Below are 22454 nucleotides of genomic sequence, written 5' to 3' on the forward strand. Positions count from 1 at the left end.
TTCTGTCCACTTGCCTCTCTTCCCAGAAAACCAACATCAGAGGATGTTCTGCATTTTTGCCCTAAGTAGGCTGCCATTTTCCCATTGCATCACACCTCTAAGATGAGAGATTATTCTGACTCCCAAGAGTTGTTTTCAGAGCACACCAGTTAATTAGGCAACAAGACAACAGGGTGGAGTGCTACTTTATTGCTCTGGATGTCTCCACACCCACAATGGATTTGGCCTGGTGCCACTGCCAGCCACCTTCACAGCAATGGCATCTTATAATGCAACCACACCCAGATGATGACAAATTGTATTTTTTTAAGGGCTAACTTTAATTTAAAAATTGCATATAGTCATTAATCTAGGGGCAAAAAAATGTGTTAGCTCTTCCCTCTCTTCTTCCCCAAACCCCACATAATTGTTTGAAATTTTGAGATGTAATAAACTAGCCTTTTAAGTGAATATTCCTGATAAAATAGGAGTTGAGGCAGCTTGAGGCACATAATACCAATCTACACCAAGAACAGCAACTAGCTTCTGCTTAGCACCTTATAGCTCATGAGTCCTTCCACTAGTACTGTTCATTTATCTTTATTAGGGTTCGCTCTTGATATTGTACATTCTATGAGTTTGGACAAATGTGTAAATGTATAATGACATGTTTCCACCATTATAGTATTATACAGAGTAGTTTCACTATCTTAAAAATCCTCAGTGAAGATATCTTTATTATACTGGTTGATACACTTCATCAGTACAGTGTAACTGGCCTACCTTCTTTTCATTCCCTTTGTTCATTTCCCAATGTGCCTCACATCATTAGTAGTTTAGGAATGCAATCTGTCTCACTTCAGCTAAAAGTGAGGACTGGAATTAAAACACAGACTTCCTAATTCCACATCAAACACTATTTTGACTTCATTCATGAACTTGCAAATGAGCTAAAGGCATAAGAGGGACTGGTAATGGTAAGAAAAGGCATTCCCTCCAGTCTCACCCCCTGCTGGATAATAAGACATTTCCTCTCTTTTAAGGAGGGAAAATGTTTGAAAATTTAAGAGCTTAGAATGAGCTATTTGATTTTCTGAACTGTTTAAAAAGGTGTCACTTCTTTTTTTTTTTTTTTGCGCGGACCTTTCACTGTTGTGGCCTCTCCCATTGTGGAGCACAGGCTCCGGACACGCAGGCTCAGCGGCCATGGCTCACGGACCCAGCCGCTCCGCGGCATGTGGGATCCTCCTGGACCGGGGCACAAACCTGCATCCCCTGCATCGGCAGGCGGACTCTCAACGACTGCGCCACCAGGGAAGCCCAGGTGTCGCTTCTTGATGGCTCAGATGACCTGTCAGTCCATCCAGCCATGTGTGGCTATTGTTCACTGAGGGTGACCCAACTCCTTACAAAAGCTGCACCACCTGAAGTACAATATGTTGTCCAAAGGAAGGGGCACTAATGAGGAAATGACTCCTTCACCCTGGAGGCTATTAGTTGTACCCCTAAAATTAGCACTGGTTTTTAGCACTTCCCACAAAATATTCAATACTTCAAAAGACCCGGAAGTGGATTTCCCTATTGTGATCTCTAATTCAATGTAGCCAGCAGGCTAACAAGAAGACCTTTCTAACAACAGATAACACTGTGCACTCTCCATACGCCAGGTACTATCTAAAGGCTTTACATAAATTACCTCATGTAATCCTCATGACAATCATGTTACCCTTCTCAGGTTAGTGGTGAAGAAATTGAGACAGAGTTTAGGTAAATTGTCCCTGGTTACACAGCAAAAAAGCCAGTTTTTAAATCCAGGTAGCACTGCTCCAAACCCCAACACTTCTAAGTTACATCTCCTTTGGCTCTCAAGAAGGACTTCAGCATGTATAACTTGAACAGCTACCAATAATAATAGTTGCTTTAGCCTTTTCACACAATCATGTCAATCTGCTCAACAATTCTGTCAAGTGAATGATACTCTTATCATGATTTGTCTGAGATCAAAATGCTAGCAAGTCACACATTTCCAAAAACCGCTTGTCTCCTGTGGTGCAGATTGGAGAAGTAATCTCTGTCCAGACACTATTGGGATCCACCTCCAGGAGATGGTCCAGGAAAATCCTGAGACACTTTACTTTAGCATTATGAAGTGGGGGTTTGGAAGGATGAAAATCTCCCCCACCCCATCAAAGTAAATCATGACATTTGCAGTTAGATCATATCACTTAGGGGATGAAGGTACTGACGATGTGTGGTTTTAATTGAAATAATTAGGAAAAATCATTCTATTTGTCTTAGCCCTCACATCTTCATCTGTAAACTAAAGGGGGTAGTTGGATGACTTTCAACGTTCTATCTAGCCCTAAAAATACCTAACGAATTTATAGAAATAGCATTTTTATTCTTAAAAATAATACCTACTTGGTACAAAAAACTTATCAGACAAGGAAAATGAAAGGAGAACATTAAAAAATCGTAAGTAATTCCACTAGAGATAATAAATGTTAGGATTTTCTTGTAAATCCATTTCTATCTTCCTTAATACTTAAGTGTATAAATGTTTTTAAAATAGTATGATATTTAATGTCAGTTTTTTTCCAAAGCTAAGTGTATTGAAGTGAAATTTATAAAGGCAAAATTTAAACTTTTGGGTGTACAGTTACAAAAGTTTTGACAATCACTTATGTAACTACCATCACCTCAAAATATTTTCATGTGCACCTTTGTGGTCAATCCTGTATCCTCTCCTTTGATTCATAGCCCCTTGCCCCCTCTGATCTGATTTCTGCCCTTGTAATTTTGTCACTTTAAAAATGTCATATGGGGACTTCCCTGGTGGTCCAGTGGGTAAGACTCTGTGCTCCCAATGCAGGGGGCCCGGGTTCGATCCCTGATCAGGGAGCTAGATCCCGCATGTCACAACTGCAACTAAAGATCCTGCGTGCTGCAACTAAGACTTGGTGCAGCCAAATAAATAAATAACTATGTATTTATTTGTTATGAATATTAATAAATATTTATTTCATAATAAATATTTATCATTTCATACGAATGGAATTTTGTATCTGGCTTCTTTCATTTAGAATAATGTTCTTGATGTTCACCCAGGTTGGATAAGGTTCATTTCTTTTTAGTCTTGATTAGAAATCCACTGTAAGGATGTACAATAGTTTTTTTTTAATCCATTCACCAATTGATGTACATTTGCATCATGTCTGTTTCTCAGTGATTATGAACAAAATTGCTATAAATATTCTTTTGTAAGTTTTATGTGAACATATGTTTTAATTTTCTTTTGAGTAAATACTTAAGAGTGAGATTTCTGGGTCCTGTGGTAAGTACATGGTAAACTTTATAGAAAGAACATAGGATTTTGTAATCTACATTTAAAAAAACTTTGTTTGGAATTCTGCAGATAGTACAAGGAAGTCCTGTGTACTCTTTACCCAATTTCTCCCAATAATTAAGTCTTACATAATTATACTACAAAATCAAAACTAGGAATTTGATTTTGATGAAATTGTGTGTGTGTGGTTCGATATTATTTTATCGAATGTTTAGTTTTGTGTAATTAACACATCAATCAGGATATACAATTTTCCATCACCACGAAGACCTCCCTCATGCTACCTCATTATAGTCACATCTACACCCCCCACTCCCCATCCAACAGCCATCATTAACCCCCCGCCAATATTAATTTGTTTTCCATGTCTGTAATTTTGAATGTTATATAAATTGAATTACAGTATGTGCGTTTTGGAGATAGCCTTCCTTCATTTAGCATAATGCCCTTGAGATCCATCCAAGTGGTTACATGTATACATAATTCATTCCTTTTTATTGCTGAATAGGATTCCGTGGTACAGTGTACTAAAGTTTGTTTAACCATTCACCTACTGAGGGACATTTTAGTTTCCAATTTGGGGCTATTACAAATAAAACTACTGTGAATGATTGTGTGCAGGTTTTTGTGTGGATAAAAGTTTTCATTTTTCTGGGATAAATGCCAAGATGTGCAACTGCTGGGTAGTATAATTAGTACATGTTTAGTTTTTTTAAGCAACTGCCAACTTATTTTCCAGAGTGTTTGCACCATTTTACATTCTTACCAGCAACGGATGAGAGATCTGGTTTCTCCAAATACTTGCCAGCATTTGATGGTCACCATCGTTTATTTTAGCTACATTCTGACATCCCACTCTTCTAAAATTACTTTCTACTCTTTACTTTCTCATATATTGATGCAGTCAAAAGGTATTACAGGGCTTCCCTGGTGGCGCAGTGGTTGAGAGTCCGCCTGCCGATGCAGGGGACACGGGTTCGTGCCCTGGTCCGGGAAGATGCCACATGCCGCGGAGCAGCTGGGCCCGTGAGCCATGGCCGCTGAGCCTGCGCGTCCAGAGCCTGTGCTCCACAACGGGAGAGGCCACAACCGTGAGAGGCCCGCGGACCACAAAAAAAAAAAAAAAAAAAAAAGGTATTACATAGTCTTTCATGGAGACCCCACATTATTTTGCTCCTGGAACTTTGCGTATGTCATTGTGGTAAAATATCAGTTACATTCCCATCACCACATGTTCAAATATTCTCAAGCCTCAAGGCCCACCCAATCCAAAGTCCACATCGTTCAAACAAATCATTACTATCTTCCAGATAGAAATACTGTATCTTTCCTGGACACTTCATTTGTACTTATTTTAGGACACTTTAATATTTTGTTTGGGACTTCCCCAGTGGCACAGTGGTTAAGAATCCGCCTGCCAGTGCAGGGAACGCGGGTTTGATCCCTGCTCCGGGAAGATCCCACATGCTGTGGAGCACCTAAGCCCGTGCGCCACAACTACTGAGCCTGCGCTCTAGAGCCTGGAGCCACAACTACTGAGCCCATGTGCCACAACTACTGAAGCCTGCATGCCTAGAGTCCGTGCTCCACAACAAGAGAAGCCACTGCAATGAGAAGCTTGCGCACCGCAACGAAGAGTAGCCCCCGCTTGCTGCAACTGGAGAAAGCCCACGCGCAGCAACGAAGACCCAACGCAGCCAAAAAATAAATTAATTAATTAATTAATTTAAAAAAATTTATATTCTATTGAATTATTTCTGAGGCAGGTATTGTCTTCCTTACCAGGTTGGTAGATTCCTTAGCATAGAAAAAATTTTTATTTTTTTCTGCTTACTTCCAGCACCTATGGTTTTCAAGCTTTCAATTACTGAAATTCAACATGACTCCTACAAATTGATATTGATCTAAATTTTTGATTGGCATTAATATCCTTATAGATAAGTATACAAGAGAAAAATGCTTAATTTCAAATCTCTGTGTTGAACATTTTCTTAATCCTATACCATCTTTATCTTCATTGCATCTAGTTAATTTCTACATAGCATTCAAATTTTATAGTTTAAAATCCACTTCTACCCTAGGCCCAGATAGTAGCAGCCCATGCATGTGATCTATTAAGTGTTACTAATGGTTTTTCTGCCATCTCCAGAGGCATAAAAGACAATCTCTCCAAGGCAACCATGTGCTTTATATCTGGACAGATTTCATTGTTAGAGAACTTTCCCTTTCAATGGAGTCATAACAGCCTCTTACTAACTTCAGTCAGGTTCTAGCTTTACTTTCTTGGGTTACATGGAGTAAAACTTTTTTTTTCTGCTTGATCATAAAGAATTTCAAGACTTTCCTAAGTATTCAAAATGCCAATGAGTAACAATTCTGGCTTAAGGTGAGTTATAAACAGATACTATGATTTATAAACATGAATGCTTGGTTTTCATCTAATGAAACAATAAGAAATATTCTCTCATGTAATTTCTATAACTCTTGACTACCTCTCCTTTGTTAGGTACAAACACTTTGAGTGGCAAAAATGTCCTCTTGGTGAACTGATGTCTTTGTCATTATGAAATGATTCTCCTTATCTCTGGTTATCTCTGGTAATATTCTTTGCTCTGAAATCTAGATTGTCTGATATTCATATAGCCAATCAAACTTTCTTTTGATTAATGTTAGTATCATATATCTTTTCCCATCCTTTTACTTTTAACCTATTTCTATCTTTACATTAAGGTGTGTTTCTTGAAAGCTGCAAATAATTGGATTTTCCTTTTTTTATCTAATTTGACAGTCTGTCTTTTAATTTACATATTGACATATAACACATATGTTTATGTCTAATACATTTATATAGAATATATTTACATTTAATATATATTTTACATAAAATATATAGGTTTAAATATAATACAGATTATTGATATGGTCAGAGTTGAGGCTGCCATCTTTTTGTTTTCTATTTGTCCTTTCTGTTTTCTTGTTACCTTTTTCCTTTTTTCTGCTTTTGGATAAATCAAGTATTTTATGATTTCATTACATCTCCTCTGTTAATTTACTACCTATAGGTCTTCAGTTCTTACTATTAAAGCAGTTATTTTTAAAAGAGATTTAAATAATAAGAAAAGTTCTCATATATTTACCCATGTAGTTATCCTTTCTAATGATTTTCTTTCCTTTGTGTAGATCCATATTTTCATGTGGTATGTTTTTTTCTCTTGCCTGAAAATCTTCAGTATTTTTTCCAGTAAATGTATGGAGTAAGGGATGAATTCTTTTAACTTCTATACACTAAAAAAGTCTTTATTTCACCTTCACTTTTAAAAAATGTTTTTATTGGGCATAGAGTTCTAGATTGACGGAATTTTCTTTCAGTACTTTAAAGATGTTGCTTCACTGTGTTTTTACTTGTGTTATTTCCAAAGAGAAAAATCTGTCGCTTTCCTAATCTTCCTTATTCTGTATATAACAGAGCCTTCTCTCCCTGCCCCACTCACCCACCCCCTGCAACTGCTCTGAAGATATTCTCTTTCTCACTGTTTTTGAGCAACTTGATAATGATGTGCCTTGGTATAGGTTCTTCACATTTCTTGTGCTTGGAGTTCATTGAGATTCTTGACCTGTTGGTTTATAGTGTGGAAAATTTGGGGCCATTACTACATCAAATATTTTCTTCTGCCTTCCCAGGCCTACCTTTGGGGGCTCCAATTATACTTATATCAGTCTTCTTATATTAGTTGTCCCACAGCTCACTGATGCTCTTGTCTTTAAATTTTTTTCCTCTGTTTTATTTTGTATCATTTATATCATATGTCTTCATATTCATTCATCTTTTTTTCTATGACATCCAATTTATCATTAATCATATTTAGTATATTTTTCATTTCATACTCCAAAGTCCAATTTGTATTTTTTTAATTTATTTATTTTTATTTTTGCATTATGCGGGCCTCTCACTGTTGTGGCCTCCCCCACCACGGAGCACAGGCTCCGGACGCGCAGGCTCAGCAGCCCTGGCTCATGGGCCCAGCCACTCCGCGGCATGCGGGATCCTCCCGGACCGGGGCACGAACCCGCATCCCCTGCATCGGCAGGCGGACTCTCAAGCAATGCGCCACCAGGGAAGCCCCCCAATTTGTATTTTGTTTTTATGTCTTCCATATCTCTACTTTATATTTTCGAATATATGGAACACATTTATAACTGTTTTAATGTCCTTGCATTCTAACATCCGTAACAGTTTTGAGTTAGTTTTAATTGATTGATTTTTCTCCTCACTATTTTCTTGCTCTTCATATTTTCTTGCTTCCTTAGCATGCTTGGTAATTTTTTATTGAATACCAGACATTGTTAGTTTTATATTATTGAGTAGTGAATGATTTTGTATTTCTATAAATAATTTTAAATTTTGTCCTGGGACACAGTTCTGTTAGGAAAAGTGTGTGTATCCTTTTGGATCTTGCTATTACCATTTGTTAGGTAGGACCAGAGAAATATTCAGGCTAGAACTAATTATCTCCTACTACTGAGACATAGCCCTTTTGAGTACTCTATCCAATGCCTTATGAATTTTGAGATTTTTCCAGTGTGGTTGATAGGAACAGGTACTAGTCCTGACCCTGTATGAACATAGGGTGTTATTCTCTCTAATTATTTCAGGTGGATCTTTCTTTGGTCTTGAATAGTTACGTCATGTGCCTTTGGTGATCAATACTGTGCTGAATCCTTAATTGTTATTCATATTTCTAGGGTACCCACTCTCTTCAGCTCTCTCATCTCCAGTATTCTGTTTTGGTAAATTCCAGCTGCCTTCATCTCTCTGGAATCTTAGCTGTCTCCTTAACAGAGTCTGCATGGCTGTGCCTGAGTTTCTCCTTCATTCTCTATGACTTGGAAATTTTCTTAAGACAGTAAGCTGGGGCAATTTTAAGTCTCAGCTTGTTTGTTTACTATCTCTCATGGATCACTTGTCTGCATTTCAAGAGACTGTTGTCCAGTATCTTGAAAACCATTGTTTCATATATTTTATCTATTTGTTTTTATTTGTTTGTTTACTTATTGCAGGCAGTAATATAACTCCAGTTCCTATTACTTTCTTTTGGCTAGAATCATGAGTCCAGTCAATTCTTTTGATTGACTTTTCTTCTTAACGTAAATTCTATTTCCTGTTTCTTGGTTTGTCTGATAATTTTGGATTGTATGCTAGTCATTTTATGTTTACTTTGTTCAGTGATGAATATTTTTCTTTCCTCTAAATGTCCTTGAGGTTTGTGCTGGGACACAGTAAAGTTACTTGAAAATAATTGATCCTTTCTAGCCTTGCTTTTAAGCTTTGTTAGGTGGAACCAGAGCAACCTTTTGTGGTTAATTTTTTCTCACTACTAGGGAAATACCATTCTCAGATCTCTAACTAAATGACAGGTTTTTCCCTTTGATTGGTGGGAACACAAGCCATCTCCTCTCCTGTTTTACTCTGGATATTATTCCCTCTACTTCTTAGCAACCTTTTTTCCACAGCCTTGAGTAGTTTTCTCACACACATAGTTACTGACTATCACTCAGTTGAAGACTCTAGGTGGACAATTTGCTGCAAATCTCTCTTTGAAGTTCTCTCTTCTTGGTATCATGCCATGTAAATTTTACCTCCCTTGGTCTCCTCAACTCTCAGCTTTGTATCCTCACCTCAGGGATACTGCTGTGCTCTACCTGTGTTTTCTCTCTCTATTCAACAGACTGGAAACTATAGACAGTAAGCTGTGGCAATGTAGAGCTAACTTGGGTTCTATTCCCACTCCCAAGGATCACGACCTGCATTATCTAATGTCCAGTGTCAGGAAATTCCTTGTTACTGCATCTTGGCCAGAAGTGGAAATCTTATCGTTAAAAACAAAACAAAACCTGGTGTATCCCTTAGCATACATATTTTTCTGTTTCTCTTTTCAGAAAATAACTCAGGTATTTTAGTTTTCTTATTTGCCTTCTCATCATTTTCTTCCTAATGAAATTATGAAAGCTTCAAGCATCTTTCACAGTGTTCCAGAAGGTTTATTCTGTATAAACTACATGTTAGTCTTCAGTAGACTATCTTTTCCTTTTCTTTTTTCCCCTTTTTCCGTTATTATTATTATTTTTTTGATTTTGGTTGTTTGATGTGCAATATGTTTTTGTATGCAGGTAGTAAATAAACTTTGATCTTCAAAAAAAAAAGAAAAGCCAAAGGGCATAGGGAAAAGACAATGGAATCTTGATTGAGTAGACTTCTGTCTGATTCCAGCTTTCACCACTTACTGTTTGTATCTCTGGGAAAGACCTCTCTAAATTTTAGTAAAATGGGGATGCTAGCAATAATGTATGTCCAACCTACTCAAAAGGTTGTTCATGAGGCCCAAATGAGAATATGTATTAAAAATTGTAATTTGTAAAGCATTTTACATGTTAATATTGCCCTTCATCACCAAGATTGGTTCAAACTTGATTTTTTCTCTCTTTCAGTATATTTGGTGTCCTTCTGTTCCTTTATTTTCTTTCTGAATACATGCCTCTCTTTTGTACTCTTTCCATGTTTTCTTCTTTCCTATCCTAATCTCACTGAATTTGTGTTAAATATGGGAGAGTGTGAAAAAAATATATCAGAACAAATACATACATATACATATATATACATATACATATACATACATTATATATATATCTATATATATATCTATATATATATATATATATCAGGAAACTTGAATTCCTGTCACAGCTCTTCCACTTATGGCTAACAGACTTGAGGAAAATCATTCAACCATGCTGATTTTCAGTTTTACTGACCATGAAATGGAAATAAGATACTATCTGCTTACCTCAAAGAGTTAATGTGAGGATCAAATATATAAAATATAGACAGTATATAAATATTTTTATATATACATATTGTGTACAAATTAGTATTGCATTCTATTATTATATAAATAACCTATTATAAAAATAAATTTTATATGCAATTGCTCTATAAGTACAATAATAATAAGTATATTAATTGCCTTTATTAATGCTAGTAACTGCATAGAGTTCTTAAATAATTTCCTATACAGTTTTATAATACTTCTCAGAAGCATAAGTAGTATTTTCTATCTAGAAGTGACAGAAAAAACAATCCCTATCTTACACTGTAGACTAAAGCTGGTTATTGCATTTTCCAGGGTTGTGTATGTAGATAACAAATAAATGTCCACTACTTACAGCTTCTTGCTCAGAAATATTAAAATTACTTTCTGGAAAAATACCTTCTTAAATAGATGTGTTTTATAGTAAGGACGTCGTGATGAAATGCATTAATATCATGTGGGAAGTGTCACTCAAAATAAACAAAAAACCCACTAAATGCAAAATAATTTCTATATTCACTTTTAAATTTCTATATTCACTTTTAAATTCACTTTTATTTTTTTTTTATTTTTTTTTTTTTCCTTGCGTTATGCGGGCCTCTCACTGTTGCGGCCTCTCCCATTTGCGGAGCACAGGCTCCAGACGCGCAGGCCCAGCGGCCACGGCTCACGGGCCCAGCCGCTCCGCGGCACGCGGGATCCTCCCGAAACGGGGCACGAACCCGCGTCCCCTGCATCGGCAGGCGGACTCCCAAGCACTGCGCCACCAGGGAAGCCCCCATTCTTTTCTAGATTCTTTTCCCATATAGACCATTACAGAGTATTGGGTAGAGTTCCCTGTGCTATGCAGTAGGTCCTTATGAGTTATCTGTTTTATATACAGTAGTGTGTACGTGTCAATCCCACTCTTCCAATTTATCCCTTCCCCTCCTTTACCCCCCGGTAACTATAAGTTTATTTTCTACAAGGAATGATTCATTTTGATTAACTGAATTTTTCAGATGATTGAAGGCTATACACCTTTTTAACCCCAGCTTATTTTTTTAAGAATTGAGAGTATCATCAGGGAATTCCCTTCTAGAGGCCAAATATCTGTATTATATGCTAGTTTTACTCTATGGACATCATTTTTGAAAGATTTTCACAGAGTCAGGTGAACAACGATTTGTATGATTATTTTCTACTTCTTCCACTAGAGTATAATTTCTTAGAGATTAGAGACCACATCTATTTTATTCACAAGCTTAATGCTGGGCTCTCACATGATAACAGATAATTATATGCATTCAGTAAATATTTGTTGTATTCATGTGTGGAGTATTATAGAATCTATTGGAATACCATAACATCTAACTTTGGACTTATATTTTTAACTTGTTAAATCACATTTTGGTAATTTGGTCCCATACCTGAGGATTCTCTGATTTATTATTCATTCTCACTGCTTTTTTCTGTCTAGTGAATCAAGATTGTTGTATGACACAATGGTTGGTGCTATTTAACTTGCTACTTGTTTGAATGAAATTTTTAAGTCTTAAAACCTAGATGTGAGCCACAGCTTGACTGCTTACAAACCATGTGGCCTGGTGTAAGTGACTGTGCACAGGCATCCCTGGTGTCTCTCTCTACATCCAAATTTCCTCCTATAAGGGCACCAGTCAGTTTGGGTTAGGGCTCAACCCTAAATGGCCTCATTTTAACTTAATCACCTTTGTAAAGGCCCTCTCCTCAAGCACAGTCACATTCTGCAATACTGGGGTTTAAGACTTAAAAATATGAATTTTGGAGGGACACGTTTCAGTCTATAACAGGAAGTGCCTGAGATAAACTAGTTATAGGTGTAAATAATATGGTCACTACAGTGTGTGTTATTTTAGAGCTTGGACTCTGGATTTCACTGCCTTTATTTTCATTGAGTGTTATCATTTGCAAAGACCACTGCTTACAGGCTGTATGACCTTGGAAAAGTTATAGAATCTCACCAAACCTCCATTTTTTAACCTGTAAAAAAAGAAAAAAATGAAACTCTTTATTGTTGTACCTGTCACTTAGTAAGTGTACCATAAATGATAGCAAATTTTATATTTCTTTGCAAATAATTTAATAAAGATATATATATACTACCTTTTCCTAATTTTGCTTATAAATCTAACAGTTTTCTTCTTATTGTATATACACACACATAAAAATATTTCACTGTAAAATATGCGTTACTTTTTTGCCAAAACTCATTATACTAGCTACTTCAGAATTAATTCATTGTGATTTTTTTTCCAAAGGACTGTAGCTCCACAAACTTGTTTTCTACAGTCAGAATGAATCCTAGGAGACTTGAGAATGTACAGAATTTTCAAGTGATGGATAGTGTAGGGTCATGGAATAGGAGTTCCAGTAGCATCAACTGTAGGGAGAAGCTGGATATTGTATTTAAGAACAAAATATAACCTGATACATAAAATTTAATACAGTTAAAAATTAGGTATTAAAACATTCCTGTTTTCTTAATCCTAATCTAACATAAGCAACAATTATGTCTATAAATAGTAGGGTCTGTATGCTTAGTGATCAAAGAATGCCCATCTCATCCTGTTCTTAGATAAAATGACATGCTTATCTTTATAGTTTCTCAGCCTTTCTAGACAAACAGAAAGGAACTCCCAGAGAAGGAGTAAAGGTACCAGTTAATGGGACATTTCAAGATAAGAAGGGGGGTAAAAGCTATTTTCCAGTTAGTATCTTTCAAAAAAGGAGAATACAGACCTGTTAAATTAATGGGGGAAAACATGAGAATTTTAGGAAAGGAAATTAAAAATTAGGAAAATAAAAAAGAAATTAATTCATCTTCTAAGAACTGTTAGGACATATACTTTTTCAGTCATGGTCACAACATAATTCTTTTTGTCATTATGGGTTTATGGTTGTGTGTGTGTGTATGAATGTGAGAGCAGGGGATAAACATAAAGGAGTACCTTAGCAGTAGAATGTTGAACCCAGTTTAAAGCACTGTTAACGTCCGGATTCTCTTTGAACTGTCTGAAATGTTATGCGATGGCCACATAGGGTGTAAAAGGTGAGAAAGTGGCAAGGCTGGTATTACCATCCAAGCTAGTTCCTACTCTGAGGTTTATTAATGGCGCCATTTTTCTCAGGTAAGGAAAGGACAGTAACACCTACTCTGCTGCGTCACTGCATTGCATAAACAAGTCATGAGAGCTAATGGATGACAGATTGTTTGGAAAGATGTGGAAGATGATTTAATTGTAAGGGACTATAATTATTTATTAAACTATTGTGATCATCAAGGATATCTCAGCATAGAAAAAGAGAAGATCTGAACAATGATCTGCTAACTTTGAATTTTGGAAATAACCTTTGTCTTTAGTAATATTACTGATCTACAAAATCTTGTTTACTTTATATTTTTCTTATCTCTTCCCTCTGTGTCAATATCCTTGATGCGAATTCAGATTCTGGGCCGCTTGATCCATGTTTTGAATTGTAAAGTTTATACTTTTTACAACCTAACTCCATTTCTTTTTAATGAGAAGAAAAAGGGTTTATACACGTCTGATGAATAATTGAAAGAGCTGCCCCCCCCCAAAAAAAATAGAATTTAGAATTTCAGGAAAGTACTCTGATAACCTAATATAAAAGTACTCTATTAACCCAAAACTCAGTTCTCTAAAACCTCAGTCCCATTCATTTGAATTTAAAGTCCATGGTTTTTAAAAATAAGGAGTGATTAACGGAGTGTATGATTAATCACCTCTGGATTTACATTTCTAAAATGAAATGCAGAAGTAGGTCTGATAACAAGAGCCAGCTGACATGTACTTCCAGTATTGGGGGTGCTCACTGAATCTTCTCTTGGCCATCTTATTCTCCTGGAAGAGGTTATCAGTCTGAATCCTCTTATTCATCATTTCAGAAGGTTCTGGGTGTTAGTAAGGAACTCTTCTCCAGTAAGAAAGAAACCAACTCCTTCAACCTTCCCTCATAGCAGGGATACTTTAGAGATGCAATCATCTTTTGGTTCTTTTGTTACACCCGATCACTACTTCCAGTCCTGGGAATACTGTCCATTTGGGCTAGATTTGGTGTTCATCAGAGCATAGTACACAGTCACCAATTCTATTGTAAGGCACTAAACTTTTCTACCGTATGGTTGGGACACATTTCATATGGTCTAACAGAGCAAATGGAAGATTAAAAGATTAGTATTGGTATGTCATTATGCAGAGGAGGATTTTTATAGACATCAGTGATGACCGAAACCTAGCAATGACTTTGGCAAAGTTTAGATGGTTAATACTTTGATCTATTTCAGGTGTCATGGTTTAGAACACAATGATAGGATGAAAAAGAGAACCTATATCCTGACTTTTTGATTTTACTTCAGAATGTTTGGGGATTGTTATTTCTATGCCGAGTAAACTTAAATCTGTCATTGTGGGCCACGTTTAAGAGATGTTGACTTTTCTTGGAGTCTTAGAAATTACCTAGTAAATCACATCATTGTAATGAGATAAAAATGCAAGGCCAGCTATCATTAACTATAAAACTTACCACATGTGCTTGGAATTGTTCTAAACATTACACACACACAGACGATTTACCTCTAACTCTTACAACAATTGTACAATATAGTTTTACTATCTCTATTTTACATATTAGGAAACTGAGGCTGAAAGCAAATAAGTGACTTGCCCAAGACAACATAGCTAGTAACTCGTGAGTCAAGATTTGAACCCATATCTATTATGAATCAAAGCCAGGTTCATTTCCATTACACTGTGTAGTTGCAAAGACAGGAATAGAAACAAATTTTCTGATTCCCTGTCCCATTCTTTTTCCATTAAGCTAAGACAGTCAGTTTTCTAACCTGTGATAGTAATGCAGTTTGAACTTGTTTTCCATGGTCACTAATTTCACTAAACCACTGGAAAGAAATAAAGCTTATAGCACAGACCTTGAGACCAATGATTATATTTTATAGGAAAGAAATTAATTCATGAAAAAAAGAAAGGGAAATATTCTAGCTTTGATGGGATTCAGAATATTGACACGATCTCAGCGTTGGATAGCCTTAGATCAGTTTTCTGGAACAATATTTAAAAGGGCTTTGATCCCATCAATTCTAACTTATATATGTGTCTGTGACACTGAATTGAGACACTTTAGAGCAGATGCAGATGGAAGCAAAAGGAATCCTAGGTGCTCTTGCTATACGCAGCTTTCTACAGATGTAGAAATCTTTAAATCTTTACTTGGCTTGTAGAACAACCCATCTGTCTTCTTTTTCCCTCCCCTCCCACTTATGAAGGGAGCTGAGTTAGAAACATGTTTGTCTACGAGGAAATGTGTCTGGTGGGGAGGAATTCAGTTCTGATATAGGATTATGGAGTACTAAAGTTTGAGTAGGGTCCTTGGACATAATCTGTTGCATTCTAGGGGAGGTATCAGGAAGACACATTAGAACTACTTTAGAAATAGTATCTGTTCAAATCTGCCACCTTGACAGGATCCTAAAAGATGGAAACTAAATTGATGTGGTATATTAAGTTTAGCATGACCCTGAACAACTGGTTTTACAGTTCGGCTGTTGTTGTGGGTGTCACCCACAGTATACTATAAAAGTGAGCTGCATCTCCACAGGTTCAGTCTTAGAGCACCAGCTGGTGAGCAATGCAAGGAGCAGTCGTGTAAGCAACTTACATCATCGTCAACATGAAGATAGCTGCAGTGCCAATGCTTCTGACCCTGGCTCTTTGCCTCATACAAGGTGAGCAATTTACCTGTAGTCTAAGCCTCTTGCCACACATCCTAAAGCTCTGGGCAGGGACTTGTCTCTCTCCCTCCTTCTTCAGTGTATGTGTATATATATATCCCTGAAATACCTTTGCCAGACATAGAGTTTTGAAAAATTACATATGTGGTTTGATAGCTATGTTATCTTTAGAAATGACAAGTCGTTTGAGATAATCTGAATTTTTATCCATCAGAAATCCTTCCATTAATTCAACATTAATTCTGAAAAGCTAATAGATTCTTCTCCATATTCCCCTCACCAAACATAAAAGTTAATAACAATATGAATTATATATATTATACATATGTAGGATATTAAGCCTCTGAATTGATGCTGATATGAATTATGTATATAACAGATATTTAAAACTTAGATGTACTTAATATGTATATTTTAATACTATATTTGTAAATAAAACATTAAAAAATCAAAATCAGTCATCTGTTTTTATTTTAAAGCAGTAGTGCTTTCTAGCAAATTTTATTTTTGTGTTTTCAAATCCTAAATGGATTGAAAATATTTCATCTAATTGCTAAGGGACTTCTATGGGAGCTAGGAAGTAGGTTTTTGCTTTTGCTATTTGAATTTGAAGAGAACACAAGATTGCCTAGGCTTAACCTGCTATGAAGCATTTACATATTTTAAAAGGAAACCTCAGAGGTGGAGAGTGAGGAGACCATTATACACAAATGATGCCCACTTTCCTAAAAAAGTGTATAGGTACAAAAAAAGTCTGTTAATGAGAGAGTATATTAGTTTGTGATTTTAATTAATCTTAATATTTACCGTATCTCTAATTTTTGTGGCTATAATAAGGAGGCAGAGCTACCAGAATTCAGAAAATTTAATTTTATGTATATATATGATATAAACTTTATGCCACACTATACCTTAAAACTATAATTGATATATTTGATAGGTGTACTATGTTATAATTTTAAAAGAGGCCTGCAATACTTTGTTCTGAAAGGATCTTTTAGAAATTAGATATTTTGAGGGGGTCAGAAAGCATATGAGTAAGTATTATTTTTCGAAGTAATTGGAACTTTATGAGCGAGTGATCTTTGTGACTGTATATACTGCCTGGTGCAGTGCCCTCACTTCATTTGCCATGGTAAATTTTAATGTGTTCAAATCAATTTGTGGTTTTAAAATGTACTGCCATTAAAATAGGCAAGATACTGCACTCAGTAAATTGTTTTACTTATTAAATGTTTTACATTCCCTTAACTTTGGTTTCTGTATTTTAGTCCCAGATGCTGCCAGTGAAGGTGAAAATCAGGTTAGTCCTGCTTTTGCTCTTCATTGAATTCATTCCAAAATCCCTAAAGAAAAATGTTCTGTGGCCAACACCTTCATATTATAATGCAGATATATTATGCTCATGGGTACTAATAGCTTTTGTTAAAAACACAGAAACAGGTCTTTATGAATCAAGACATGAATCACACACACACACCAGTCAACATCTTAATGATAATGGATATCTGCAAGAGGCAATCTACCACACTAAAGGAGTGCTTTAAAATTCCATAAACAAACACACTAGTGAATTACTATTGTTCAGTTTAACAGCTGAAAAGTCATGATACACATAGGAAACTGAAATAAGTTTTCTTGTGATCATTATGCAAAAAGGGGCTGTCTGTGTCTTGTATATAGTCAGTGTATATATTTCATTCAATACATATTTACTGAGCATCTGTTGTATGTCAGATCCTGTTTGAGATGACAGGGATATAAAAACAAAAAAGAACACTGCCGTCATGCAGCTTACGTTTTAGTGAAGAAAACAAGTTAATAAGTAAATTAGTAAAATATATACAACATTAAATAATGATTAGTTCTAGAAGAAAAATAAAGCAGGATGGAAGACAGGAATTTCTGGGGATGGAGATGGTATCAGTTCTTCTTGAGATAGTCAGGTAAGTTCTCTCTGAGAAGATAGCATTAGAACATGGATCTAAAGGTGAGGTGGGAGTGAATCATGAAGTTACTTGTAACTCTCAGCAGACCAGGCAGAAGCACCTGTGATGGCAGAGGCCCTGACTCTGGAAGGGTCTGCACCAACTCTAAGGGATCTTTTGATTGAGAAATGAAGGAATCATTTTCTATAGAAATTAAACATTTTTTAATCTATTTGAAAGGCATGTTGAAAGAGCCAATTATACACACACGCACACACACACACACACACACACACACACAACTGTGCCATTATTTCAGATTGAAAATATTTCTACTTATGTAGCAGATATTTGCTGTTTCTCAAAGACCACGAACATTGAAAGAATAAAATAGTAAAAAGATTCTTTTCTACACCAAAACTCTTATAAATGTGGTTAAATTACTCTTGCTGTATTTTATTGTTACTTTTTTTAAAAAAAAGAAACTTACAGGAATATTCTAGAGAATTCCATTATAGTCTCTATTATTTCATTTAAGTTTGCTGATTAAAGAGAGGTTCAGAAACTTCTATTGCCTAAGTAGAGTGGGATGGTAGGGTAGAAAAAAAGCCTGGATTTTTGAGAATCGAAGAGCATGCTCATTTGGATATTTCATACTGGAAAAAGAAGGGTATTGTGTAAATCTTACTGAGCATGAAGCCATAATTTTCTTTTTTCCGTGTCTATGATAATGGGTAGTAGTTTCGGTGGATATTTCAAATTTTGCACTGATATTTCTCATACTATTGAACTCTATTTCACTGAAAAACATTTTAAAAACAAATTTAGCCACCTCTCATGTTGGCATAAGCAAAAAGAATATAAAACATAATTATTTATCTGGAAATATTTCTGATCATAGTCTTTGGATATTTTGTCAGAAATGAAAACTATTAATTTAGTCTTTCTTATAGTGCTGGAAATTTTATTTTCCAAGTTCAGTAGCTCAAGTTCTTTCTAGTACAACATAAAAACATTTTGAATTTTACAAACATGAGCCAGAATAGCACAGAAAAGCATTGGAGTAATCTGCAAGGATCTTTACCATATGCTTAAATTTGTCATCCCAGAAGAGTTATTACGAAGCCATGGCAACCTTGTTAATGCTCTAACACAGAGCAGGGGTGATGCCAGCTCCTGAGGGGTTTATGATGATGCCTGGGGAGGAAAAATGGAAAACACTGGGCAATATCACAGCCAGTGAAGGAAAACAGAAAGAGCTTGGCCCTACAGGGCTCCAGTTTCTCTGAGACAAGTGGAGAAAACACAAAAAGCAACTATAACAAACAAAACAAAACAAAAATGAGCCAAAGACTGGAAGTTAGATTGCAAGTAATCGGTTGCTGAGAAGTCATCTCACCAACTCAGGATTCCTTTATGGTCCAGACCTGTTCCTGTTTCAGCCCGCTCTATTATGGTCATTGGGAGGCTATTTCATTTTTCCCAGAGAAAAACACAACTGCTGATTTCAATTTTTATGGCCTTTTCCTATTTCCCAAAAGAATACACTGGATAACCTCATAACTCAGAAAAATAGCATCGAGTTCCATCTTTACTAATTACAAACTGTGAACAAATTTCTTACCTGTTCTCTGGGACTCAGTTGTCCATTCATATAAAAATAAAAGTGTGTCTTTCTAGGATTTAGGTGTTTTTCTAATTATGACATAGGAGAAGTCCAATTCAGGAATTATCTTGATTGGTAATGTTCTTTTTCAGTTGACCACTAAAAACTATTTAAAGCTTCATTCTAGTGTTAGCATGAATCTTTGTTTTCAGCACTTTCTTTAAGACCTACCTCACAAGGGATATATTTCTATTACAGAGTCACCAGGCTGTTCTCTGATTCTATGACAATGTTTTTATCTAGACTTTATAGAATCAGTTATATCCAGCCAGCTAAGCAGTAACTTGCAGTACTGGCATAAGATACTATAGAATCAGAGACCAGACACGGATCTCAAGAGGCCCAGTTGTCAGTCTGTTGCCAGAAATTATTGCTCTGCTACTCAGATAAGATCACTGGGTGGTGATAATAATCTTAGAGATGTTTTAGTAGGTCACCCTTAGCGAAATTTCCTAGGGCTGGTCTCTAAAATTATTCTTCACCATTAATCATTCATTCTGCAAGTGCTACCGACTGCCTCCTGTTTATAGAATGCTAGGTTAGTTATATCACTATCCATTAGATGGTAAGCACCATTTAGGCAAGGATCCTTCCTGCCTTATTTATTGCTGTATCCATGCCACCCAGGAAAGGATAGTATCCTCATAATAAGTGTTTGTTGATTAACTGAATGATTATTATAAAGATATAGGAGGCTGAATAGAATTCTATAATCTGTCCTTTGGAAGAGGTTGCATATGTCAGAGTCTTAGCAAAGGCTTGATTGATTTACTTATTTTTTCTGGTACAAGGATCTTTATGCTTTGTATTTGCAAAGTCAAAACAAAACAAAACACCTAAAGAAAAAAAGAAGAAAACATAGATTACAAAGGCTTTAAAGGACCAGTGGATTTCTTAAACTAATAGGTAGTATAACATTTTAAATCAGTACTTTACTAGGTAGTGCAAAGGCACCATTAATATTAAGCTCCTAGAAAAAAAGTGAGTGACATATAGCAGGCCTTCATCAAATGAATTGCAACATTTTCATATACCTTTTAATGGCCAATATTATTGAACTGTGTGCTAGGTATTTTATATGCATCATCTTAGCATATTCCAATAATGGCAATAGCAACAACAACTATAATAATAAAGCAGGAGGAAGAGGAGAGGTAGAGAATCTAATTATTGAATATCTGCTATGTATCAGGCACTCTTTGAGGGATTTACATGCTTATGATATTTAATCTACACGAAACTTATGAAACACATATACTTATATCCTCTGTTTTTACAGATAGAGTAAATGAGCCTTTGAGAAGTTCATTTGCTATGGCTATTGGGCTTGTAAATGAGAACCCTGGAAGATAAGCTCAGATCTTTTGACTCCAAGTCCCTTGTTCTTTCCATTTCACTAATGATTTTAGATGAATGCTTTTAGGTGAATTTTCAATCTCCAACAGACAATCCAGATTCATTACTTTTATTTGTATTATCTGTATCAACTGAGTGAATGTCTTCCATACAAAGGGGGTGGTGGTCATGAAATAATATTGTTCTTAGAAGGTAAAGTCTTGCTTTGATGAGATTTCTGTAAGCACTTTTTTCATATTTTCCTAAGGAAACATGCAGTGAATATAGGGCACTGATGACAAATGGAAAACTGTTCTGTTCCCAAGATGAAAACCTTTTTCAAAGCTCTGATGGAATAGTGTTCATCAACAAATGTACCACATGCAAAATGATACTGTGAGTAAAGTTAAATCTTTCTTTCAAGTGTTTTGAGTTACCAGTTATTCTCTGAACTACTAAATGTATTATTTTTATTTTCTGTCAAATATATTTTTCTAAATCTAAGTGGGTAAATAAAAATGCTTAGCAGATCACTGTGATACCTACCATCAAGTAAAGTTGGATAAATGCCACCCACTCGGAAAGATTTTAATAATCACTCATGGTATTACAAAATATCCCAGAGGGCCTGGTATCAATACCTCATGCAGCACTTAATAGTTTTTTGAGGATGTACTTCCAAGTTGAGTTTTCTGACCCTGGGAGAAAAGAATTCTTGAGGCTGTTAAGACGTGACTCTGTTGTACCCCTGAGAATGATGCCAGACTCTTCTTGTGAGAGCCAACCAGGAGAATCAGGATACACCCTGACTCTGTGAGCTGCCAGTGTCTTCAGACATCTAGGATTATGCTAGCATGAGGTGGACTCTAGGATTGACTGTGGCTTCCAACTCCCCACAACTCAGAAAGAATTAATATCCCGGAGGTTTACTGACATCTTTGCAATGCTTCTTAACTATTTCCTTCTCTCCAGTGACACTCCATAGGTGGTAAAGGCTTGAGTTATCAGTTGCAAGTCCTCAAATCAAAGGGACCGAATTTGGTTTTGAACAGGGAATTCATTCTCGGTTTCTGACCACCATCAAAACTTCAACTCTGAAAAAAAAAAACAAAAAAAAACTTCAACTCTGGGGGCTTCCCTGGTGGCACAGTGGTTGAGAGTCCGCCTGCCGATGCAGGGGACACGGGTTCGTGCCCCGGTCCAGGAAGATCCCACATGCCGTGGAGTGGCTAGGCCCGTGAGCCATGGCCACTGAGCCTGCGCGTCCGGAGCCTGTGCTCCACAACGGGAGAGGCCACAACAGTGAGAGGCCCGCGTACCGCAAACAAAACAAAACAAAACAAAACAAAAAAAACTTCAACTCTGGTACCAAGCCAATACAAAACTTACCCACTGAAGATAATTATATTATAATCAGCTTTTAAAATGCCAAGTTGGTAATGTGTCAAGGGATTTAATCTGACATAGTCATTAATATTGGGATAACAAAGCTCTGATCACATGTGCTGCTACTGATGAAGACACTGTAGGAAGATGAAGGAAGGCA

The 22454-nt window shown here is 36.2% G+C and overlaps 1 protein-coding gene across 1 annotated transcript in view; it reads left to right on the forward strand.

Annotated features, from left to right (window-relative positions):
* Positions 1-15918: 15918 nt before the first annotated feature.
* Positions 15919-22454, forward strand: part of SPINK5 (serine peptidase inhibitor Kazal type 5) — a 70303-nt gene continuing 63767 nt past the window's right edge. The window contains 3 exon segments of the mRNA XM_007472286.1: positions 15919-15973; positions 17257-17282; positions 21177-21304. Coding sequence (XP_007472348.1) covers positions 15919-15973; positions 17257-17282; positions 21177-21304 — 209 coding nt within the window.

Source organism: Lipotes vexillifer, unplaced genomic scaffold (assembly GCF_000442215.2).
Source record: "Lipotes vexillifer unplaced genomic scaffold, Lipotes_vexillifer_v1.1 scaffold1009, whole genome shotgun sequence".
Taxonomy (NCBI): Eukaryota; Metazoa; Chordata; class Mammalia; order Artiodactyla; family Lipotidae; genus Lipotes; species Lipotes vexillifer.